The sequence below is a fragment of the Ambystoma mexicanum genome, chromosome 8 (genome assembly GCF_040938575.1).
Source record: "Ambystoma mexicanum isolate Mex_15411 chromosome 8, UKY_AmexF1_1, whole genome shotgun sequence".
NCBI classification, from domain to species: domain Eukaryota; kingdom Metazoa; phylum Chordata; class Amphibia; order Caudata; family Ambystomatidae; genus Ambystoma; species Ambystoma mexicanum.
Genome location: NC_090929.1, coordinates 1,040,451,441 through 1,040,478,053, shown reverse-complemented (window position 1 = coordinate 1,040,478,053; position 26,613 = coordinate 1,040,451,441). Strand labels below are relative to the sequence as shown.

General features: G+C 48.9%; 1 protein-coding gene across 9 annotated transcripts in view; it reads left to right on the top strand.

The window, feature by feature from the left end:
- Nucleotides 1-26,613, top strand: part of DLG5 (discs large MAGUK scaffold protein 5) — a 1,559,980-nt gene that overhangs the window by 1,247,682 nt on the left and 285,685 nt on the right. For all 9 annotated transcript variants that reach the window (XM_069610999.1, XM_069611004.1, XM_069611003.1 and 6 more), the window contains one exon: nt 25,797-25,967. In XM_069610999.1, coding sequence (XP_069467100.1) covers nt 25,797-25,967 — 171 coding nt within the window. The remainder of the gene's footprint in view (nt 1-25,796; nt 25,968-26,613) is intronic.

The following is a 26,613-nucleotide window of genomic DNA, read 5'->3' as shown; positions in this document are numbered from 1 at the left end:
GGACCGCACAACCACCTCGACACCCCCCCCCCACCCCCTGTTGAGGAGGGGGGAGAACTGACGAATGGCACGGCCGCAGACCGGCCCGGCCTAGCCCACCCCATCCCACCGCTGAGCGCACAACCCTGAGAACTGGCGGGGGCCCCATCTGCTGAGTAATGTCTGGGAAAAGTGCCAGGTGCAAACAGAGGCAAACCATAATGGACACCTACGCGGCGGGAGTAGCGGCAGGATCAAAAGCCGGCCTCGCCGGCTCCACGACAACCCGAAAGGAACCCTACAAAATGCCAGCAGAACCAGCCAACTCGCAACTGCTGGAAGCCACCAAGACCCTCCAAAAGACTATGGAAAACAAGATCGACGCAGTAGCAATTGATCTGAACTTATTGAGACAAGATGTCCGCTCTATTGCAGGCAGGACGGAGGCACTAGAGACCCAGGTACGAGAAAACACTGAGACCAAAACCCAGCTCCTGAAGGATGTGGACGCACTAGCCCAAAAGGTAAAAAACCTGGAAGACAGGGCAGACGAGGCCGAAGAGCGGGCTCGACGGAATAACATCAGAATTATCGGCCTGCCCGAGGGCATCGAGGGGAACGACCCTCCGAACTATATAGAAAACCTCCTACTGCAAGAGGTGGGGGTCGGCAAATTGACACAAGGCTTCACCATTGAGAGGGCGCACCGCTCGCTCACCAAAAGACTGCCACCAGGGATGCCACCCAGGCCAGTAATTGCTAACGTGCTCAACTACAGGGACAGAGAAACGATCTTGGCTTTCTTGAGGTCAGGGGGCAGTATACAGAGAGACGCAGCGAAGATGGCCATATACCTTGACTACACGTTTCAAGTCCAGATGAGAAGAGCCCAATTTATCCACACAAAAGCAAGACAAAAGAAAGCGGGCCTGCGCTACATGCTACTGTATCCTGCCAGGCTGAAAGTGCTGCATGACAACAGGGCGCTCCTGTTCGACACCCCCGCAGAAGCCACAGGATGGATGGACAGCAAACAACTCCCAGACCTCGACACAAGAGAACGCAAGCCAAGGTAGCCTATAACCTGGGCGCCCACCCACCAAAAAAAAACACTCAAGTACACCAGGGAACTTACAGAATGAAAACTCATCTCACAATCAGGAACAGCAAATTTGATCCAAAAGCGAGCTACACTGAACAGAGACCATCTCCTATACGACAGCGGCCAACGTAACGTCTTCTGCCCCCAGAAGAATTAGGGTATATCTAACCCGCCCGTAGGGCACCAAGAGACCGTTAAGGTCAAATGGAGCGGAAACAGAGTAGTCAGAACGGGGGGAACCCTGCTGGACTTGTTAAGTTAAGGGGAAGTTCAAAGTTGGAAGGGGGGGGGGGAACAACCAGGGAGTTGGTATCCGAGTTGGGGAACCTCATACAAGAAATCCAAGACTACCTATAGCACTGGAAGCTGCTGGGGACAACGAGAAACGCCACGCGGCCGCCGCCAACATAAGTTCGACCTTGACAACCTATGGTGGATAAAATCAGAATCTTGACATGGAATGTCAGGGGAACGTTAAGCAGCACCAAATCCATGCGCTCATGAAGTGCAGAAAAGTAGGAATAGCCCTCCTTCAGGAAACCCACCTGAACGCACAGAAGCTCGCTGCACTCGCCAAAAACTGGAGAGGGACACTGATAGGATACACATACTCTACGTACGCAAGAGGAGTCCTGATCTGGATAGCTCCCACCATCCCCATAAAAGTAATACAAACAAAAACAGATGATGAAGGTAGGATGGCCCTGATACATGGCAACATCGAAGGAAAGGAACTCTGCCTCGTCAGCACCTACGCACCTAACCACAACGCTACAACCTTCTTCCACTCCCTATATAAACGACTAAGCCCATTCAGGGGCTGCATCACGGTACGGTGGGAGACCACAACTGCACCCTAAATCCCCTTCTAGACAGATCAGACAACAAGCATGCCCGCCCAGCCCCACCAGCCAAAATACTGAATGCACTAACACTGCAGTACGCGCTCAGAGACCTGTGGCGAGAGCACCACCCGGAGAAAAGAGGGTACTCCTACTACTCAGCCCCACATGCGGTCCACACCAGAATAGACTACATCCATGTAACCGAGGAACACCTGGCCACGTTCAGTGACACACAATACCTCGCAGAGTGCTGTCGGACCACTCTCCACTGATGACCACGTGGACGGTGTTTACACCTAGACCCCCAGCCCCCACCTCAGACTTCGGGTTGAAGCCCTGTTAGACGAAGCCTTCACTGACCAGATTAGAAAAAGCACACTAGACTTCTGGCAACTAAATATGGACAACGTCCAACACATTAGCACAGCATGGGAGGCGTATAAAGTGGTCCTGAGGGGTGAGATGATTGCAGCTATAGGAGGTGCCCAGAAGTCCATACTCGCCACACTAGCACCCAATGAAGATGAGCTAAAAACACTAGAAGCCAAGGCCCCCGTGGACCCTACCCACGTCCCAAGAATGATAGAGCTCAAACAAGCTTGCCTGGGGCACTGGGAGACACTTGGGAAACCTAGATATTCAAAATATATAGAACGTAGTCATGCCCTTGGGGACAAACCGGGGAAGCTCCTGGCTTGCCTCTACAAGAGGGAAACGTCCAGGACGCCCATTTGTCAGGTCCGTGATCCAGATGGCACACTGGTACACACGCAGGCTGAAATAAATACAGCATTCACTGGGTTCTACCAAGCCCTATACACCGAGTCCCCCCCCGCCCACGGACACCAAAATACAGGATGTCCTAGTCATTATTGAGCTGCCCAAACTTGATGCGCAATTAGCGGAGGCCTTAGATGAGCCCATTACCCCCGAGGAGGTTATGACCACCATCAGATCCCTGCCATCCGGGAAGGCCCCTGGAACAGACGGGCTTCCAGGAGAGTTCTATGAAACTTATGAGGAGATGCTGGCCCCACTCTTAGCCCAAGTGTTCAACGAAGCATACGAGAGAGGCACCCTCCCAGACACCATGAAGGAAGCTGTAATCATCCCAATACTAAAACCAGGAAAGGACAGCGGAGAGTGCGCCCCTTACAGGCCCCTTTCCATGCTCAATACAGATAACAAGATCCTGACTGCGCTACTAGCGCGTCAGCTGCGCAGAGTGATCCTGCTGCTAATTCACCAAGACCAAATCGGGTACGTACCCGGGCGGACCCTCACAGAAAACCTGCGCAAGCTGCACCACGTCATTTATAGCACTAATGGCACGCCCGGTAAATGCGCTGTAGCATCCCTAGACGCCACTAAGGCATTTGATTTGGTCCGATGGATGTGGTTACACGCCACCATGGCCAGAATGGGGGTGGGCCCGGCCTTCCCAAAATGGACTAAACTCGTATACACAGATCCCACGGCCAGGGTGCGCACCAACAACACATATTCTGACAAGTGGCGCCTCTACAGGGGCATGCGACAGGGGTGCCCGCTCTCACCTCTGCTATATATTATTGCAATAGAACCCGTAGGGGCATACCTAAGGCAGCAATATGGGGACGGGGACATTGTAATAGACGGAGTGACCCACCTGGTCTCCATGTACGCAGACGACACACTCCTCTACCTAAACAACCCAGAACATATATTACCATACATACTGGAAACCTTGGAAGGGTTCCGTAGATACACGGGGATACAAATCAATCATGACAAGTCCTGCCTCTTCCCCCTTGCTTCCCTCAGCGACACCAGTGAAGAAAGGCTCCCACCCTTGGCCATCAAATGGAAGACCACCTCTTTTAAGTACCTAGGATTAAACATACATCGAGACCCCAAAACTGAGCACTCCCTCAAAACAGCGAAAGCCAAAGACAACCTAGAAAAGTCAATGGACTTCTGGGGCAGACTCCCACTCTGTCGCAGGGAGAGCCGGACTTCTTAAGATGGTGGCGTTACCCCGCCTCCTGCACTGCTTCACTAACGTCCCATACAACATCCCCCAGCAGTTTTTCAAAGACCTAAATAAACTATGTAAAAGATTCCTGTGGCAAGGTGGACGACACAGAGTGGCACTAGAGGTACTGCAAAGACCCTATGATAGAGGAGGCCTGAAAATCCCTCATTTCGAACTATACTACCTAGCAAGCCAACTAAAGCACGTAATCCAATGGATGGCGGATGAAACCACAACTGACACCCGCCTCCTGCAACCAGCCATTCCTCACACGCTGCTAAGAGACCTATTCTGGACCCCAGACGGAATGAATCAACACAGTCACTACCTGATGAAGCTTGGAATCCAGATGTAGAAAAGAGCCTGCAAAGTTGTGGGCACAACTGACCCCTACTCACCCCAAATCCCGATTGCCGCAATTATGGCAAACAGACCAGGGAGCCTGAAAGAAATAAGGAACACATGGGAGCCCCACGGGATCGCCACCCTCGGGGACCTAGTAGACGACCAGAGCGCCCTAACGTTCACGGAGCTACGTGAGACCACAGGACTACCGGTGGGCCAGTTCCTACTCCATGGAGCGGTGGCTAAAAGGCTCACAAACAGATGGCCTGACGTGGAGAACCTCGACACTGGACAGGACAGCATTGAAAACATGCTAAACGCGGCCAAAGGCGGACACAAAACCTTGCTAGACAGCACCACCAAGCAAGAGCTTAAGTGCAGAGGGAAATGGGAACGGGAGCTAGGCCTGCAATTCGAGGACAAGGAATGGGGATCAATAACCCACTACCATAAGAAGGTGTCCAGAAACGCCCGTCTGTAGCTCATACAGTTCTATTTTACCAACAGAGCGTACCTCACACCTGAAGTCATCACCAAATTTAAAGGAGCGAGGACAGTAGAGTGCCCAAAATGTAATGAACCACACGTTGGGATGACCCACATGTTTTGGGAGTGTCGGGCCATACAACCCCTTTGGTCCCAGATTACAGCAAAGGCCGCCAACGCCGACATCACTTTAGATGTACAGTCACCGAGAGCGTGCATCCTGGGCCGATACCGAAAAAGCAAAAAGAAAAATAAACCCCTGCAAAGGCTCAAAGACTTGATGTACATTTTAGCCAAGAGACGCATCGCCATGGGGTGGAAATCCCCTAGGGCCCCCAGCGTGGCGTCGTGGTGGGAGGACCTCCGTAAATGGACAACAGCAGAAACGGGCGCATGGGAAAACGTGCAGAGAGAACAGACTTGAAATCAGTGACAATCTACAACAATGGGTGGCGCTCACGGTGTCACTTTTCCACCCGACCGGAACATCCTCTACCTCCGAAGACCCCGGCAGCCCGGGAGAGCCACCCGGACACTGAGAGAAAAAAACAAAAAACAATTGTGGTCTTGGAAAGTTCGGGGCGGGGGGAGGGAAAGGGGTTACGCAAGATTTAAATGGTGCAATGATGATGTTAATTGTTGTATTGTTAAAATCCAATAAAAACGTTTAAAAAAAAAAAAGTTTGAGATCTAAATTATGAATGATTTAATTGAATGACCCCACTGTGCTGCAGGGAGCTGAATAGCAAATGAAGCAGAGCTCAATGTTGTTGTAAAAGAGGAAACCCTGATGTCCCAAAAGTGGCGTTTGGCTGCAAACGGCATGGCATCCCAAATAAATAGGCAATACCTCATTCTAGATATTTAGTATCTTGCAGTCACAAAAATACATGCATCTCATGGTCTGAATTAATTTCATGTTCTGTAGATTGTAATTTAGCTTCCATTTTGCGTAATATCAATTTTAAATCTCCCCCTCTTTCCTTTTTTAGCTTTCATCAGACCCAAAAATCTTAAATCATCCACATTATCCATCTGGTGCTGGTTTTGCCAATGTACGTGTCTTTGGTTCTATGTTCTTCAAACTCAACAAATGTTCCCTAATGCATACGCGCAACTGTCTGATAGTACTACCAACATAATTTTTACCACAAACATTGAATTATGTAAACAACATAACATGTTTTGCAATTGATGTAGTCTTTGATGCTAATTTCATTGCCAAACTGATATCTGAAGATTTTGCATTTGTCCCATGCATATTTGCATTGGTTGCAGTGCCCACATTTGTAAAAGCCCCATCACTTTTAGCCAACTTTGTGTCTGCATTTCCGGTGTGGTATTCAGAAAAGACAGACAATGATATTTAATTTACATGTGTCTTAATATGGTTTTCTTGGATGTATATAGCCTTGAGAACGACCAGAAAGATCGAAACACGTGTCGGCTATATTATTACTTCACTGCAGGACTACAACATAAAGAAAATACTATTCTGGATCTAATGTGTGAACTAAATTATTTTTGAACAAATAATCTGATGAACTGTAACACAGTTGATTACTACAGATGAGGAATACTAGTTTCAAGCGCAGAGACAGTCTTGCAACAGTTTTTATAAATTATTCTCATTGCCGGGTGAATCTTTTGTGGAGGGTCTCGGTTTGTGAGACGCCCGCAGCTGGATAGCTCATATTGTTTATCATTGTAACTTAACAGGTTGGGTAAATGGCGCACAAGACAAAGTATCAATCCACTACGATTCTAATGAATAGGTTCAATGTGATACTTGTGGTTTTTCACCACATGGTGCTGCTTTGTGGGTTACACGATCCATGCCAGGTTTCTGAGGAGTCTTGTGCATGATGATCATCGTATTCTCTTAAAGAATTCTAAGTCGATCTGATATGGGATAAGTTTTGGGACAGAGGCACCAATATTCATGGGTCTCCCTCCAAATCCTCCCCCTCCCTCCCACCACTGTCCCCCAACACCACCTCCGGGCTAGGACTGGCTCTGCTGTGGTAGGCTGCCTAACCGTGGTGGAGAGGGCTCCTTAAGCCCCCCGCACCCCCTGACAAGGTATTTTCCATGAACCTGTCGCAACAGACAACCCTTTACTCAGAAGAGAGAACAAAGGAGGAGTGTCATGTGGAGGTGTCGTGGCCAGAGGTCACCATTTCAAAGAAGACACCAAACGATCTTTCTGTTGCTCCATCTCCACTAGACATTGTAACATTGCAATGCTTATTGGCTCTAACGCAGGGGTTTGTAACCTTTTGGCTCTCCAGATGTTTGTAGTAAAACTACCATCTGCCCAAGCCAGCATATTGAATGGTGAGAGATCATGCAAGTCGTAGTCTTCAAATCTGGAGAGAGTTGCAAGTTGCAGACTTCTGCTCTAGCAGCAAGCCACTTAAATTTGAAGTCTTGAAGGCCTCCTTTACCTGTCTGCCATTCTGGGGCCCAGAATCTGCTCCAGTGTGCTTCAGACACCGGCCTGATCAGTTCTGAGCAGGCGACAGTGGTAACGTGCAAGTTAGCAACACCTTGGGCTAGTCTACTCTGCCCCCTGACAGTCCTACAAGATGCATTTGACGTGGAGAAAGATCATCCTGTTAGCATCCTTGATGATCAAGGCATCAAACCTGACAATCGTTGTCCCCCTTTTATCAAAGACTTGAGACAAAACCTCCTTGCTGTTAGTGGTCCTTCTAGAAGTGAAGCAGTTGGAAATTGGAGGCTCTTTTATGAAGGTGTCTTAGCCTCTGATGACATCCAGCGGGACACCATAGATTTGGTAGATGTTGGCTTTTGTCATCAGCCAACGGCTAAACCTGGCACACTTTAGACTGGTGGTGGATGAAAAGATACTTGACCTCCCATGCAATGGTATATAGATATAGATATTCAGGAACAGCACTGATGATTTCCTCATGTATAAAAATCAGATGGCCGGAGCAGTTGGAGTGCTACCTTTCAATAACCTTTCAATAACCTAGCAGTGTTGGCGGTTTTATTGAGAAATCGGGCACACCTCATGATGTCCTCTTATTGACATCATTCTTACTGTCCAGTGTCTGTGTCAAGGTTTAACTTGGAGCAATGGAGACTTGTCTCTTTCCATTCACCGCAGAGGGCCGTAGAGGATGGAACCTGGACACAGAGGCCAAGCCCCAGCACTCCAAGCAAGCCTGACGTTCCATCTCCCCCCCCCCCTTACCTACAGCACCATGGTATAAAGGAGAATCGCAAGCCTTTTGCCATCTTGGCAGCCAGTAACTGACAAATGGGTGCGAGAGACCATGCTTTGGAGTTCGATCACAAGCATCTGCGTATGCCACTACTGGGGAAGAGAGTTGTCCCCAAAGAATATTTGAAAAAAAATGTTTTTAAAGCAGAGGGGGAGCAGACTTATTGACAAATGTAATTGAACAGGTACCAAGGCAGAAGGACAAGAAGTCTTCTCAAGATAATTTCCCTTGCGCCTTTTGTAAAAATGTATGAGCACCTAAACGAGAGTCTTAAAGACCTAACAACAGTAGTTTCTACCATGCATTCCAAGCTTGTGACCTTTGAAAATATGCACACGCAATACATGGACGCAGCCCTGAACACAAATAACAAATCGTAGTTGGCTATGCGGTCCCTCATGGACTGTAATAAGAACGCCAACCTGGACAGGAAACTACTCGCAGAAGCGGCAAAACAAGCGCTCAACTTGTTTCAACAAAAGTCAGAGCCGAGCCCCCGAAAGAGGGGTTTGGTCGAAAGAGGGCCTAACGATTCCCACTGCCATGATCGACCTTCACTTGGCACTTCAAAACGCCTGCACAATGTCGCCAATGCTCCCAGTGACTTACTGAACTCAACACTAAGACCTCAAGAATGTTCCAGCTCAACTCTTGACAAAAACATCAACACTCAGTTGAACAAATCCGACAAACCTCTAACCAACTATGCACAAGTCTCTTTAACACCGACACCACCGAACCCTACGAATAAATCAGGGGGCCAAAATCCGGCGGAAAACTCGACCACAGTCGGCTTGGACAAGAGAACTGCATCGGACTTCAATGATATTTTCATGGCGAGCTTAGCCCCAGGTAACTTGGCCCTCTTAGACCCTCAAACTGCTTCCACCTCTGCTTCAATCCAACACATGGAGCCAACAGACGTCGTGACAGTGCCCGACCACTTTGATGCGAGTGGCGATGTCACAGAAGTCTTCGATATATTCAAGCCCTCAAAGAACGTTTCGACAATTAGTCATCGCAAAGAATTTGAGAGGCAAGGGGGGAAAAAATCTAAAAATCTACCCGCAACAAAAATGAAACGAGGCAACGACTCAAGGAAGTTCCTGAGAAACATCAAAACCGTTAACGTCACTGTCAACAGAACAATCTTAAAAGAAAAAAGTGGAGAAGCAACAACTCAAATAACTGACGCCACACCTGTGCCAGATCAACCCATCGGACCTAAAAACAACTCGTGTGACATATCCGAAGACCTGATGAACATGTGAGTTTGAGGATACTGCGACGGAGGGATCGGGTGGGGTGGACCAGGTAAACTCCTTGGCCGTAAGTTCTACCAAAGGAGCCAAGACCGCTGTAAACGCTCTTGATCCCACCCCAACCAACACTACAAACCTCCCACTGTTGACCGTGGAGCCATTACCCTCACAACACGCAATAACTGTTTCTCCTGTCGCCAGGTCTCCATGTCGTGTCAATACGCTTGCAAGTTCTCTTTTTCAAAAATCCAATAGAGCAGTAAGGCTGTGTGAAGTCTTTTTGCCACCTGCATCTGTATCTAATGGCACGGTCCCTCAGAAGAAAGAAGTTCATGACGTTGGACGAAAAACGCTGTAAGAGCTTATCAACGGCAAGCAATCCAGTTGATCAGTCCAAAGTCATCAGTACTCACTTATCATTAGACAGCTGTAAGCAACTGTCACTGACTGGGTCCGCCGCCTCTGACATTACTAATGAGCTTTCTAAAGGCCTCAATGCTAACACCTCTTTGCAATCCAAAACCAGTGGGAGCACCCTTTCAAGATCCACGACAGGGAAAAACGTATCAAAAGGTCCAAAACAGGTCATCCAAGCAAGGAAAGACTCTCCGTTCCATCAAGTTCTCTTAGAACGTATTGATTCTGCAGATGACCTAATTCTTAATCGCCACAATGTCTTATGGCTATGCCATCTAGTACCTAGTCTTAGAGCTATTGAATCCGGAGACCTAAAAATTGTTGAATTTTTCAATGACACCAGAAACGACGCGGTCATTCTGCACCTTCAGTCCAAACTTATAGTTGACACACTTCTTGAGGCAGGCCCGGTGCTAATGTCTCTGGGGTTTGATATCTGTTCAGCACCGTCACGTGAGACAGACAAGCCAATGAAAGAGGCGCACAACTCGCCAGTGGGCGATCAATGTAACCAAACATACAAGATGACGACGAGCGAACCTGCAAAACTAAATTCTTTCACATCTCTACAAAGCACCGACACCGTTGATCAAAAATTACCGTCCGAGAAAAGAACGTTCGACTGCATAAAGATAACAATCCAAGGAGGCGACAGTATGCCACCTAATGCGGACTATGACAAAGACCATTCATCAGAGGTCATGAACAAAAATGATTGGTCCTGGATCGCTGGCACTCTAAATAATGATCAGTCGTGTTAACGCCAAGCCCCTGCTCCACACAAAAATTACAATCTGGGATCCTGGAACACTAGGGGCTTCAGTCACTTGTTTAACACTGACTGGTCTGCTGACTTGGACCTCATTTGTCTGCAGGAGACATGGCTATGTGAAAATCCAATCCTGGAGGGCTTTGAAATCGCCCTCAATCCAGCTATTAGACAGTCTAAAGGAAGACCTATGGCTGTCCTTCTGGTGGCAGTCCGGAAAGACTCAGGCCTTAGGATTATAAATTGTGACAACATTTCTCCTTTCATCCAGGTGGTAACGGTCAGTTTTGCAGGCGCAGCGAACGCCCTTGCCTCTAATCTCTATCATCAATCTTTATTGGAACCATGGGGTCACTGGCGCAAATCTTTTCATTGATGAAGTCACAACGGCAGTTGACGACCTTATGGAAACAGGAAACCTACACGACCTGATTATTTGCGGTGACCTCAACATCGACTGTATTAGCCACTTAAAGCTAACTGACAACAAGAAAAGGGTCAACAAATTGCAACAACAACTGACAACTAAGTGGTGTCAAGAAATGGACTTACGTGAACTAACGATGCTCAACGGACAAACACCAGGAGACATTCCGGCGGCTCCTACCTGGAGAAGAGGTGACCAAAGCTCAACACTTGATTACATCCTGGTATCCGGAAAGATCCACACGAGAACCATCAGTCTCGTGATCAGAAAAACGACTTAGTGACCATGATATGGTGATTTAAAATTTTCTGCATATACCAGCAGTACTCAAGACCTTTTCTCACACACAGTCAGAACAGGAACTGGTCGTATTCGTCTAAACCTTGATTCTAGCGAGGTAGCAAGCATCTTGACGGTTTTTCAGTCTTCTAGAACACTGGAATACGATCATCTTCTGACTCTTTTTCAGGAACAGAACAAACCTCTAAGAAGCACTGAATTCAAACGGAAACACAAATTTGACCTTGAGATTTCCCAACGGAAAAGACTTCTCCGTCAGAAACTGAGACAAGCACGCAAATCACCATCCTCAGATCCGAGCACCTCATCACGCAAAGCTAAAACAGGGCTATAAGAATTGGTTAAAATCTCACAGGGCCACCATGCTACAAAATGATGCAGAGCTCATGTTGGCAAAAATGGCGAGCTCTAACTCAGCCGACTACTGGAGACTCATAAACGACACCTTTGCACCACAACACGCCCTTCAAGCTAACTTGGTCCTAGAAACTGAATGGCTAGTGTTCTATTCTGCTCTCTTTCAAAAAGACAAAATTACTACAGAATGGGAACCCCCAATTCTAAGGCACTGGGAGCTTGTCTTTGAGTATGAAGACATCCTGCGAGTCATTAAGAATGTGCATGAATCGAGAGCACCTGGCCCTGACGGGCTCACGAACTTTGTGATCAAAAGACATCCAGAAGAGTGGTCTGAATTTTGCGAGCATCTGTTCAACAGGATTCTCAAGCGTTGTAAGACCCCTAAATCATGGAAATCTGCTGTGATTATACCGATCTTTAAAAAAGGAGACCGCAGAAACCCAAAGAACTATAGACCAATTGCACTTCTCGATGTATTAGGGAAAGTGTACGCTACACTACTCCAACAACAACTTCTGGAGTGATCCACTAAAAGCAATCTTGTGGATCCGAGACAGACAGGCTTTGTCAAGGGTGTGGGCTGCTGCGTCAACCTGCTTCTGTTAAACCTACTGAAGATGGAAGCCCACCGCAAAAACTCTAAGATCTATCTACCCCTAATCGATCTATCTCAGGCGTTTGATAGTATAAACAGAGATCTATTATGGCGGAAAATGAGCAAATGGAACTGTCCACCTAGCTTGTTGGCTGCAATTCGTGAACTGCACACAAACACCTCCATTAGAGTCAGACTAGATCTTAAGAGCAATCTATCAGCCCCCATTGAAACATCTAGAGGAGTTAAACAAGGCTGCCCGCTAGCAGCGAGCATCTTTAACCTGTTTATATCGGACATTAAAGAGGTCTTTGTTGGGCTACACACGTTCCCACCGAAAATACACGGCACGCACATCGATTACTTAGCCTACGCGGATGACATCATTCTGTTGGACGCCACACCAATAGGTCTGCAACGCAAACTTACTACTGTGGAAAAATACCTAACAGAGAATGGCCTGAATATCAACAGGGGGAAATGTGAAATCATTGTCTTTGAAAAATTCCAAGGCTCCAAAAAAAAGCCCAGAAATTCAAATGATATTTGGCCAAAGAACCTATCTGCCATGTAAAAAACACCATCTACTTAGGGATGCATATAAGTGCCAACAGGAATGACGCACCCTGGGTAGAATCCGCAAGGATGAAATGCCGCCAGCTGGCATGTCAGGCTTCTTTAATCAACAAAAAATTCGGGAAATTTTCCTTAAAACCTACGCTTAACTTCTTTCAGCAAAAAGTGGTTCCATCTCTGATTTATGCTGGAGAAAATGTGTTTGGTTGTGGGAATGATGTATGGAACTCGTTGGAAAACATATTTTGGACCAAAGTCTTACACCTCCCTAAGTGGACTCCTACAGCTTGTGTAAGATATGAACTTGGCTACATTTCCATTCACGCAAGGGTTACTTGGAACCTCTTAAGCCTTTTTAGGAAAACTTTACTAACAAATCAGGTGCCTCAAATCGCAATTCTCCACAACCTAGAATCTGAACAACCTGATACAATCCTGTATCAATGGAATGTGTTATGTCATGAGGTTCTGAAAGAACATAACATCAAAACCCAAATGCTGATTGAAAACCCTGACGCCGCAAAACTGAAGCTTTGGAGACTTGACTGGATCCACACTTGCAACTTAAAATCGGCATCAAGATCAGCGCAAGACTTCCTGACTGAGGCACGAACTTATGGCCATCCTCCGGGTTACCTGTCCTGTTTTCCGGACCAGTGGTCGAGATCTCTTTATCTGAAATTCAGGCTCAACGTCCTGCCAACTAAAGAGCGTCTCTGTTTCTGGTCACAATCAACTGACTTAGACCTGACGTGTCGTTTTTGTAACACCACAAACGAGACCCTTAAACACCTGACAATGACATGCTCTGGGCTAGAGCAAGAAAGAAACAGATCTTTTGGCCCAGTCACAAAGAAATTTCAGTTCGTATCCCGTGAGGACTGGTGGAAAGCCCTGTTCGATGGGTCGAACAGACCTGTGCTATATGCCCTGGTCTCCTTTCTCCAAGCCGTTAAAGACCGCCTACAATCTAAGTCGGCTACTCAATAGAGGTGAAAGGCTGACCAGTGACCTAACGACGAATGTGGTGACTAACATGGAACAGGACGCAATAAGGCATACTTGTTTTGTTTGATTTGTCTTGTATTCTTTTTACATTTTTAAAGGTTTGAAACAAACCAATAATAAAAAAAAAACAATTTCTCATTTGAAAAAAAAGAAAATGGACACCAGCTCATTATGGACTTTCACACTCTTGCCCAATGTGTGAATGGTAGTTGGTTTCCGACCCACTATTATGTTTCAAGAAAAAAGGGGCCCTTGGTCCTGTTTGCTCAGTCGCTGTAATGTCAAAGCAGTGTCCTTTCCTCCCTTGTTCTTCCTCTTTATACTTGAAATCAATGTCCATTCTCTTTTGGTGTATTGTACACTTTGTACCAGTAAGAAGTGTCTGATGAGCTTAGCTTGGGGTTAATTGGGACTTGTACAATTTGTTCCCAGTCATCACCAGGGCTTACATTCCGCTTTTTCTTATACTGTTCTTTCCACTCTTTCTGTTGAATACCGCTCCCAGGGGTCTCGGGTTTCTCCCACCATGCTCGGTGTTGCCTCTCTTTGGCCCCCTTCCAGGCTATATGACTCATATCCTGCCTTGCGGCTATCTGGTTTTCACCACACCTCGGGGTTGATGGCTTTTTACCACAGCTTGTGGCCGTTCTGTAACTATCCCACTTTGGGGTCATTTGAATTTCATTCTGCCTTGGAGATATCTGGTTCTCACCTCGGGCTTGGCGCTGTCTTTCTAACCCTGCCTCTGGGTCTGTCTCAAGCTTGCCGGCCGACTTCCTCAAGTGACTGCGTACCTTCTCTTTCCAGGCGGTGCACTCCGGGTAGGGCATGTGGTGTGGTCTTCTTCCTTCAGTGTTCCTCATCTGTCAGTCGATGCTCCCTTGCTACCGGTTCCCAGTGGTGTTCTGGCAGAGGCTCCACATCTCACTGCAGTTTGGAGCTCCAGCACCCTTTGCTGAGCCTGCTGTGCTGAATCTTTCTCCTGCTGCAGGTTGTTTTCCTGCATCTTCCACGGGGTACACCGCGGGTCGATGCACCATGTCCGGTGCCTGCATGTTGCTCAAGGCCTCGGAGGAGCATCTACCCATTTGGCTCAGAGGGCCTCTCTGTTCCCTTCCACCACTGCGGATGGGTTCTCCTTCCTCCTTGTATCGAGGGGGAGGGCGTATGCCCCGTTCCCTGTCTGTTTGAGGACAGTGGTAGAAACCATGCCAACCTTTGGTATATGAGTTGACAACTCGGTACATATGTCTATACCCATGTAACCAATAAACCTATTGTATTCTGGGGGCAAGGGAAGATAACTTATCAGTTTTCTGGGATTGTCTGTCATCTACGGGGAGGTCACCCCCAGTGTGGTCGCGGTTGCCCTGTCCCTTAGGGGTTAAGTTTACCTTGCCCACCCCCCGACCCTCCCCTTGGGGAGAGTGGACGAATTCCCTGGATTCATCACATTGTTGGTTTGTAACCATGTCTTCCTGGGTCAAGGGCTCAAAAGTATGGCCTGCTATCTTTCGACCAGGTAGATTAAAAGTAGCGGCCTAGGAGACCCTTTCTCTGGCTCCTCATGCCAGGGGTGCTTACATTCCATCTTTGGTAATGTCATGCTGCATGTATGCATGCATGCAAATTGAGATCTCCTCATAATCTTGTTTATCTGGACTCCGTTCTGCAATATGTGGTGGCGCGTTGAGAGCACTTTGCAGGATTCATCCACTGTGTCAGTGTCCATGTGATCACTATGTGATTACAATGTGAGCAGCAAGTTTCTCCAGCATGGGGGTCTGGCATGGATTCACATGCTCATGAATAGTCCCCGTCATCAGGCCGGAAATCCTCGGTAAAAGAAAAAACTGTTTCACTTTCACTTACAACCGGTTTCTCCTATAAACCAATTGCTGAGCTCGGGGGTCATACTGCCCACAGCCAATGACTGCCCTCTACCTAAGCCGCTCCTCTGGCAGCCATCTTCAAATTTTTACGGCAATTTCAATTGTTGGGAGTCCTCGTGTTTTGCTCTGTAGACTTTTTCTGTGTTTTCGAGTTTATTCGCAAACCTATCTGATTTTTGTCTAGATCCTGTGTGCTCTTTCGTGCTTTCAACTGGCCAGCAGGGATTCATTTGTCAGCGTCTTTTGTCGCCCCTTAAGGGCTAGAATCATTGTATTCATCGAAGATTCCGGAAGGCCAACAGGCCTACACCGGACCTTGTCGGAGAAGGAGGACAGAGGTTCTGTCTTCAAGCTCTGCTCCAGCTGCGGCCTAAGGAACATGTTTGTGGATGACGAACACTCCCAGTACCTCTACTGTCTCCATCCGGACTACAGGGAGGCAGATTGCGATATTTGCCTGGGATTCACCAAACGCACCATGAAGGATTGGCACAGCAGATTGGCAGCGTGGCGCAACACCAAGGCCTCTACCCCGGGTGGCAAGCAGGGGCATGCCTCACCCAGGACCGGCATGTCTGAGGGGCGGGCTCAAAAGTCCTTTGAGGTCGCCCATCTGTGTGGGTCCAAGACAAGGCCAAGCACTGAGTCAGTTTCTGTCGGGGTCGCCGCGCAAGCGGGCCCCCGACGTGCAGGGCTCGATCAACATCACCATCTGCTCTCATCTCAAGCCATCGCTCCAGCTCCTCCTCGAAAAGGAAGTCTGCTAATCCCGGGAAGCTGCAGGAGAAGCCAGAGAAGGCCAAGGCTCCGGGTAAGGTGACCGACCTGCCCTTGAAGAGCCCGGTGGCCCAGGAGAAATCATCCTCGTCAATCGAGCTGATGGCAGCCGCCCCCTCAAAGGCAAAAGAGGCTGACCAGGTCCAAGGCACCCTGACTAAGCCCAGAGTGGCCCTTCCTCCCATGCGGGAGGCTTCGGCCAAGCCGGTGGAGAAGGCACCGGAGAGGAAGATGCCAGCCCTGAGACCAGCTGCTACCCCTCAGGATTTTAAGAAGAGGGGCGGGGGGGGTAGTAGTGGCCTCTACAGTACTCCAAGGCACGGATATTTCTTCGACATGGTGTTAGTTCACATGGTTGTAGAGGATGTGGGGAACGACGACGGCGGAAACGCTGAGGGTGACGATGGTGAACCCGTCGAAGGGGAACAGCGGCAGAGCCAACTAAGACTTAGGCATTGGGCCCAGCAGGCCTACTCCCCCCCCCACTTTCCAGAGACGTGTCGCTGGACATCCTGTCCACGCTCCACACGCTGGTGTCTGAGATACAGAAGAGGAAGCCAACGGCACCACCGGCACTGGTAACTCTGGGGACACCACCGGCAAAGAAGCGGAAGAGGCACCCCACACTGCCTCACATGCCCCCCCCCCCGCCCTCCTAGTTATACAGGGACGGATACGGCGACGACGGATATGGACGACTACGGCATAGTGTCCCCGCCACCGAGAGCGTCTCCACCTGACGAAGTGGGTTCATTCCACTCCATGATCGCCCACGCATCGGAGATCTTCCAGCTGACGCCAGAAGAGACCAAAAAGGAAGGGTTCCTGTACCAGTGCCGAGAGGCTAAAAAGACCACCATTCTGGCAATGCTTCTCCTAGACACATTTGGGATGAGGGCCTAGCGCTGAAGAAGAATCCCACCTCAGCCCCGGCAAAAAGAAACTGGCTGGAGAAGTTGTTCAGGGTGCCGGAGTCTGCACCCAAGTGACTGCGATCACAGCCCTCCCAAGACTCTGTTGTCAAATCCATCGTTGTTAGCCTCCATTCTCCCGGACAGTGAGGGGAAGAAGTTGGACGCAATGAGCGGAAAGGTGATCTGCACAGCGGCAAAGAAGGTCAAAGCGGCCAATGCTGTTGCGATCCTGGCCAGGTATGACGGGGAGCTGTGGTCGAAGATGGCCCTGTTGCTGTAATTCCTCCCCAACAACACGCGGGTTTAGGTGCTGGACATCCTCCAAGAGGGCGAAGTGGCATCGGACCATGCCATCACTGTGGCCCTGGACATGGCGCACACAGGATTCCGCCAGATAGGGAACTGTCTGCCTCGGTCGTTGTGGCTGATGGAAAGCCACCAACTTTCGGCAGGAAGTTCAGATGAGTGTCTTGGACATGCCGTTCGACGGGGACAATCTCTTTGGGAAGGCCGTCGATGACTTGTTCAAAGCCATCAAGAGTGACAGATGGCCCAAGGCACACTGCAGCAACACCGCCCTTCCTTCCATGCCTCATGAGGCAAGTCTGGAAGATCATAAAAGGGTTTCGGCAGCGGATCGTCGTCCTACCGTCAACCCTCCCATTCCACGACCCAGAAAGTATATAGGGGTCATTCCAAGGCCTTCGTAGGTGGCTGCCGCCATCGTCGCTCCCAAGGCGGCACTCGGGCCCCGAATCAGGACTGAACCGACCGGGACGTCAGGCCCCCCCACCCATGCACCCTGGTGGGAGACCGGCTGGTGGGCTTCATCAACGAGTGGAAGAAGATCTTCACCGACCGATGGGTGCTGGGTGCTCTCGCCACGGACACACTCTAGAATTCCAGCAGAAGTGTCCGCGGATACCACCGGTGGCCCGGCAGGAGCAACACATCCCTCAGCTCCTATAAGAAGTACGGGCCATGTTATGAAAAGGGGCGACAGAGTGAGTTCCAAAGCAACTCCGGGGCTCTGGAGTTTCCCCCAGATACTTCTTAGTAAAAAAGACTGGGGGCTGGAGGCCCTTTTTCGACCTACAATGCCTAAACAAGTTCCTCAAGTCTCAGAAATTCAGGATGGTCACGCTGCAGCATGTGCTCAGCCAACTGGAGGAAGGGATCTAGAGGACGCTTACTTCCACGTCCCCATTCAAAAGAAGCATCGGCAGTATCTGTGCTTCGTCGTACAGGGAAAGCACTACCAATTCAAGGACCTTCCCTTCAGACTGAAGTCAGCACCCAAGGTGTTTACGAAGTGCCTGGCACCAGTGGCGGCCCATCTACGTCTGCAAGGGATACATGTGTACTCGTAGCTCGACGGCTGGCTTATCCGGGCCAGGTCAAGGGAAATCGCTGTCGACCATATAGACGGGACAGTCTGGCTGATGACGGAGCTGGGATTTTCTGTGAATTATCCAAAGTCCTGCTTGATTCCATCGCAGGACGCTCTGTTCCTGTGGTCCAGGCTCAAAACGGTCGCCTGCCTGGCGGCCCCATCAGAAGAGAGGATCGCAGCCATCTTGGGCAAGGTGCGACAGCTGTTGACACTGAAGATCGCCACGGTACGGACCATCAAGTCGCTGCTCGGCATGATGTCCTTGTGTATCTACCTGATCAGACTCTGAAGGTTACGGAATCGACCCCTCCAGGAGTTCTTGGGCGCTCGGTGGGTCCAAGTGTCTGGAAGCTTCACAGACAGGATTTTTCTCGGCAAAGAGTTCCATCGAGGGATAAGGTGGTGGGGCGTGCGATCCAACATCGACAGGGGCACAGATTTCCAGAGTCCCTCGTGTCAGGAGACGGTCACCACAGATGCTACCTTGGAAGGCTGGGGAGCCCACACCAGACGTCTCCACGCCAGAGGCCTGTGGCTGCCGGAGGAGAGGGACCTCCCCATCAATGTCTTGGAACTGCGAGCAGTGTTCTGGGTCCTTGGGTCATTCCTTCCGTCCCTCAAGTGCAAGGTGGTGAGGGTCTTCACGGACAATACCACTACGATGTTCTACATCAGGAAGTAGGGGGATACCAGATCCCCAGCGCTCTCCAGAGAGGCGCTGGACTTGTGGCCTTGGGCCATCGCCCAGGGGATGTTTCTCATTCCGTTTCACCTGGCAGGAGTAATCGCTGACTCCCTCAGCAGGGAGCTGCACTCTTGCAACAAGTGGGAGCTTCAGCAAGATCAAGTGGACAGCCTCTTCTCGGGTGGGGCAGACCCCAGATCTATCTATTTGCGATGGTGACAAACTCCAAATGCCAGAGATTCGCCAGCAGGCTCCCCCAGCTGGGGAGCATGGGGGATGGGTTCTCCCTCCTGTGGGAAGGCCTGTTCCTGTACGAGTTCCCACTGTTTCCTCTACTGTCAACTCAAACGGTGCTGGTGCAGGTTGATCCTCATTGGCCCGGCGTGGCCAAGGCAGATTTGGTACCCGGACCTTCTCAGTCTGTCAATGTCGAGCTGAGAATCAAGCTGCCAGTGGTCGTGGATCTGTTCGCCAGAGAAGGAGGCGCAACCCTGTACCATGACCCAGGATCGGTGAACCTGAAGGCCTGGCTCCTGCAGCCTCAAAGTTCAGTGGGTACGAGCTGCCTGCGGACTGCAGGGAGGTCCTTGCCAGGGCCAGAGCATCGGCAGCTGTTAAGTGCTACAGGCACAATTAGAAGCGTTTCACGACTTGGTGCAGGTCGCAGAAGATCAAGCGTATGAGGGCCACGGCCCCTCAGAACCTTCCGTACTTGTTGTCGTTGGCTAGGGCGGGGCTTGCGCATGCCTCCATCAAGGTGCATCTGGCGGCTATCTCCCGCTACATCAGGTCTCCAGGACGGTCTTCTCTTTGGTCACACCGTCTATTCAAGGAGTTCCTCAAAGGACTGTTTTGATCATTACAGCTGGTGAAGGCGGCTGCCCCAGCATGGGAGGTCAACGAGCGTATGCATCAAGCTCCTCTCAAGTTCCTTTCGTGGAAGACTGCTTTTCTCGTGGCCATCACCTCTGCTAGAAGGGTAGGGGAGATCCAGGCCCCGTCTTGCAAAAGACCTTATCTGACTTTCCACGAGATGACGGTGGTGCTGTGGATGCCACCCCTCTTTCATGCCAAAGGTCCCGTCAGAATTCCATCTCAACAAACCTGTGGTGTTGCCTGTGTTTTTTCCGTCGTCGCCGGCTGAAAGGACTTTGCATTCGCTGGACATCTTGCATGCTCTGAAGTTCTATGTGGCACACACGAAGAGTTTCAGGAACATGTCTCACCTTTTCGTGAACTTTGGTCCTGTGTACCATGGGAAAGCTTTGCCCAAGGCTTCCATTTCCAGGTGGCTTTCGGGCTGTATCACACACTCTCTCCGGTTGGCAAACCGACCACTGCCTGGTCGTCCGAGAGCCCATTCTACCAGAGCGATCTCTGCGACAACTGCGTTACTGTCTGGTGTGCCCCTGCTGGACATCGGCAAGGCTGCTTCGTGGAGGTCTATGCGCCCCTTCACAAGATTCTACTGCATCGACAGTGATTCCAGAGAGGAGTCCTTGGTTGGAAAGCAGTGCTACGCAACCTGTGTGCTGAAGGTGAGCCTGGTCCGGAGGTAGGAGTAATTGCTTCTGTTTAGCCTTGCCACCTCCCGTGGTTGTGTGTGTATGTACTGCTATGTAGTATTTATCCTTGAGCATGTGAATCCATGCCAGACCCCATGCTGGAGAAGGAACAAGTTACTTACCTGTAACGGTTGTTCTCCAGCATGGGTCTGGCATGGATTTAAATGCGAACCCTGCCTCCAGCCCAACTGCGGATCTTGTTGGTCGTACTGTGACTTTACATGCTACCAAATCTGAAGATAGCTGACAGAGGAGGGGCTTAGGGAGAGAGCAGTCATTGGCTCAGGGCAGTATGACCCAGAGCTCAGTAATTGGTTTATTGGAGAAAGACAGTTTGTAAGTGAAAGTGAAACTGTTTTTTCTTTTACAGAGGGTTCACGGCCTGACGGGGAATATTCATGAGCATTTGAATCCATGCCAGACCCATGCTGGAGAACAACAGTTACAGGTAAGTAACTTGTTCCTTCCTTGCCCTATAGTGTCTTGCATAACTTCTCTGTGTGGTATGATTGCCTTGTATTTCCATTATCTGGGCTCAGTTTCATTGAGGGGGAATCATCCCTGCTGCATGTTAAGATGGATTTCTAACCGCTGAAATTGTGGGCAGAAGTTTCGGAGGCCACCCTAGTAAGTGGATCAGGGGAACCTTCTGGACAAACCAGATCAATTTACCTACGGCAGCTTGGCAGGCGGTCAAGACTAAGTCTGGGGAGGGGTGAGAGTGATCGGAAGCCCACAATGAGTACACACAGTAAAACTCCTCAGAATATTCTTAGACAAGTGTATATCAAAAATATATTTATTATAGGCCTTTATAACGAAACATGAATAAACCACAGTAATAATAAAACAGTTGCCACACGCTTTTCACTATGTAACATATATACAAAATGCGTTTACCGTAATGCGGATAATAAGGAAAACACACCTGAAACAGAAGAGTTGAGTAAAACACAATTATCACATTAGGCAGTTCTTCAAAGTCAATCCCTAGCTTCTGCAGTCCAGCCCTACAAAGTGGGGAGCCTTGTGCTTAAAAGTACAGCAGTGTGTTAACAACGCATGGTTGTGTGTAAGAGCGCAAGAGGGTCCTCTTAAAGGAGCTGTAGCAGTTCAGGAAGGGGAGTTAAGTTGATGAAGAATAAAGCCCTATTATTCAAAGTGATTATACCATTGTAGGCAGAGCAACTTTCGGAGTTCTGGAATAGCTTTGAGTGCAGGTTAGACCACCTAAGGTGAGTATCTTTTCGGGGATTATCGTGCATAAAAACAAGTTTGTGCCAGGGGGCCACGGGTAAGTAATGCAAGTACTCACCGACCCTTGACACAGTCCGGGCCAAACTTTGCCCGTCTAGCCAACATCGCTTGGAGGTTTAACCCCTGCAGTTACATGTCACTAAGGCTCTCAGCTGCTGCAGGAGGTGAGGATCGTCTGTAACAGGACAGTAGCCTTTTCTCGGCTCTCTAAGAAGAAAGGAAGACAGTTCCAATGCAGGACGTCTCAGGGCACAGGCGGGTAGGTCTGCAGGTACTTACAGTGACCGTCACCACAGTGGGGTGATAAAGGGGCCGCAAATGATCACGGTGTGGCGCACTCTCATAAATCGCGACCCAGAGGAGCTAGGAGAACGAGTTTTGGCGGGAGGGGGCCCAGGACCACACTAAGCAATTCCCAAAGTCTCGAATCTCAACTCCGGATGGCAGTGCTCCTATACGATTGTTAGAGAGAAGTCTCAGAAATGTGCTAATTCCCTAGAGACCCCCAGCAACTTTTCTAGATTTTGAGGACTTGATTTTTTTCACCTGGAGAGAGTGAGACCCTTTTTCCTACTCTCTCATGTATTTTAATGTGATTCCAGAACTTAGTGTTCCTTTTGGATGTGGAGTCTGACAAACTCCATAGGCATCATCTTTTACATTGTCACACAGCACCTTCAGTGCAGTGGCACAGGAGAGTATTTCAGATTTCCCAAGGTTTAAATACCTTCTTTGGGGTAAACTACTGTTTCCCAGGGCAGTAAAGTGAAATTGACTTTACTTACATTTGTAACTTTCTAGACCCAGCACACATTATCTTACAATAGGGTGCTGGAGGGGTTACCTAGTATCCCCTTTGTCTAGCTTCTCGTGTAACATTTTTATTTTACCCTTTTCTCACTGAATGGCTGGTGGCAGTGTTTTTGTTTTAACTACCGTGGTGTGCATTTACTGCGGGCTGCGTTTGCAGCTGCAGTAAAGCACACAAGGGTGCAATTCTTGTCAAAATGGCCCTGGTCGTCTTTTTTCGCCATTTCTTTGTGGAAAGGTCCTCCTTGAGATTTACTCTGTGCCCCAAACCAGGTTTGGTCTCCTTGTTCGCTTTGCCTTTGGCGGGATTCACGAGTGAAGCCCGCCTCTGGCTCCAGAGTGTCTGGGGTGGGCAGGAAGTGAGGGAGGTGCCCGAAACTCCCTCTGCTTAGTCTCCTAGGAGACCCAAATACACTCTGTAGTGATTGGCTGATTGTGCGGCAAGGACAGCCACCCTGCTGGGTGATTGACAGCTAGGTTGGAATGAACGGGAGAGAACAGAATAAAAGGCGAGGCTTTTGGCTTGGAAGGCAGAGTCGACCACTGGACGAAGGAACCGAAGAAGAACTTGAAGACGACGCCTGCTGCAACTCCTGGACCGTTGGTTTGACCGGTGCAGCCCTGCTGCTGTGCTGAAACTCCAAATTCGTATTGTCAGAGAAGCCCCTGCAAGGACGACTTATCCCCTTGAGTTGGTGGGACCAATCAACTCCAAAGTAAGCCACCTGGACATCCTTCTCAGAGCTAGTCAAATTTCCAGAGTTGCTGCTGGAAACCGTATCGCCAGGGAGAGGAACACCAGATTGTGTGCTGCATTTCAGCTGGCCTAGAGCTCCAGGAAGATCCTCTGGATTCCCAGGAATCAGAGCTGACCGAGCCTGAGCCCCCTCAAGTGTGCGGGACCCCAGAAGCAAGGAAAGGCCATCTCAACAGCCAGGAAACGCAGTGTTGCTTTTTTGCGGTAGACGTGAGGAGCTGAAACACTGAACAGCCACTGATTTGAAGATTGCCGGTGGCGATCGGTGACCATCCCATTGCAGTGCAGGAGTCCCCAGAAGTCATCCCTCTTGTCCCCACGAGTGAGGCCCAGGAACAGTGAGATCTGCAGAGCTGCTTAGGAACAGAAGTCATCTGCTGCATTTGTTCTTCAATACAAAGGTACTGTAAAAAGTCTGAGAGGACTTACCTCTTGCTGTAGAGTTGCTTGCCTCTTCTACTACTCACAAGTCTAAACAGCTTGTGGCTCTACATTTGATTCTTCCTTTCTTCAAGGACTTCTAAAAACGATACCCTGGGTTACATTTGGCCAGTTCACTGGATAGCCCATGAACACTTCCCAAGAGGCTTTTTGCGAGGGTAAGCAGGTGGTGCCGAGATTAGTTGGTCCTACTACTCCAAAGGGTCGAAGCGCCCTTGCATGCCTTCTTGGTTCGAAACAAAAGCAGGGGTCCGACGGTACAACAGCGGTGTCAGGGAGCCAAACCTTCCAGCATGTCTCCAGCGGTTCCACGGGTCTGCTCTTTCCTTTCAGGATCCTTGACTCCTCCTGTAGTTCGGTGTGAACTTCAGTTGATTGACCTGGAATGGATGCAGAGCCCGTCTTTTATCCAAGATTCCTTTCAAGCTCAAATCTCGGATAGCCAATGGAAGATCTGCTCTCTTGCATGTACGCTAGGCGTGGGCCAATCGTGGCCCACAGTGGTTTGTCATTCAGGCATACCAGACATACTGGTATGAGTAGTGTGGATTGGGACCAGACAGTCCCAACCCTCTTCCTCGGCGCTAGCACACGTGACATGCAGGAGCCCGCGAAAGATGCGGTTTTTGCGGGACGCTGCATGCCAAAATGAGGAATACCTGGGTCTCTCGACCTGGGGGAAGGCAAAGGGACAAAATGGCCAAAGGACAGAACAAAAGACTTTGTGGCAAGGCCATTTTCAGCATTGGCCACAGTCTTGGGCCAAATGCGATATGGTCCATAAAAATGAAGTTAAATACTGTCAACGTAAAATGCTGCCACCAGTTCATCCTAAGCACACTTGTACAAACACCAAAAAATCCTTAGAGGGTGGATAGAGCCATAAAACAAAAGGACCCCTATGTGCGGTAATGTAAGGTACTTGGCACATAGATAAAAAGTTACAAAGGAATAGCAACATAGTCAAAGACAAAGGAAACAGTTTCCCAGTACTGACAGCCTGAAGGATGTGTCAGTTTCCCCATAACAAATGAGTAAAAGCCCACAGGAGTGCAACTGAAGGCTGTGCTCCACTAGAAAAAATCAGGTTAGGTAAACCAAACAAAATGTATGAGGGGGGGTTCCATAAATGGAGGAACAATTGCACCTAAGGGAAATCTTTCCTAACACCGCCCACATAACACAAAATGCATGGTCACTTAAACTGTTCTGTTTTGAAGGGGTAGCTGTGGGATTTGATGGGAGTGCGAATGAAGGAAGCCAGTGGGCGCTGGGAGACTCCAAATTGTCTCCGCACATTACAGAAACCTATTGGCATTTCCTGTGCACTAGTGTTACATTGGGGACAGGTTCCACCTGAACTAGTATCCTTAAAGACTCAGTGCCCACCCAAAAGGAAATTTAATTAAGCTAGTGTGTATGGTTAAAAATACCTCGCTCAATAAAAATAGGTTGGTAAAAATAGAATCTGCTGATATTCTAGGGTCCCATTGAAAAAGATGAGAAAGCTGCAAAAAAATTGTTCATAAATATATGTATGAAATTTCTTCATTTTCTTTGTTTTAGAGCACTTTATGATCGTCAAGCAGAGGTGGACCAGGATCTCAGTTTTAAAAAGGATGATATTTTATATGTAGATGACACACTACCACAAGGGAACTTTGGGGCTTGGATGGCCTGGCAACTCGATGAAAATGCGCAGAAACTAGAGAGGGGACAGATACCAAGCAAGTACATGTGAGTATTCTGTTATTTCCCTGCTTTTGTGGTTTTCCATTTTCTTCTCTTGACCCTCTGCATTCCCAGCCTAGCCAAATTACACTTATCTGTTTTGTATGGAAATCTTTTACATGGTTCGAAATTGCCAAGAACTAGGAGCTATTAAGCTCCTGATTATAGCCAAGGGAGGCCTGGTTAGCTTGAAACCAGCAGCTACCAGGAGCTACATTTGACTCCCCAAGCAAGTTGTACTATACAAACATATATATTTGCTGTTAACTGTAAGGATTAGGGAATGTGTATAGAAAGAATAAAAACCCACTTAAGTGGTCATTTAAAGCATATTCCAGAATGTATAATGGAAAGAAAAGGTAGTTCGTATTTTATACACAAGTTCGATTGGCTGCATGCTAGCTCCTGGTTCCCCAGAGGAATATCCTGCCTAACGGGTAATGCCTGATACCCAGGAGGTGCTTTCTTTCCCCTTGGTTAAGAAATCCTAATTTCGACCCCTTTCTTCATACTGAAATCACAAGTTGGGGGTTATTTTGCTTGAACAAGTTGTTGTATTTAGGGCTTTACTTGGTCCCCTTCAGCTTGCACCAGTGGGATATTAAATACAAGAATGTAAAATGCTAGCAAATGTGAATAATTAAGCATTAAG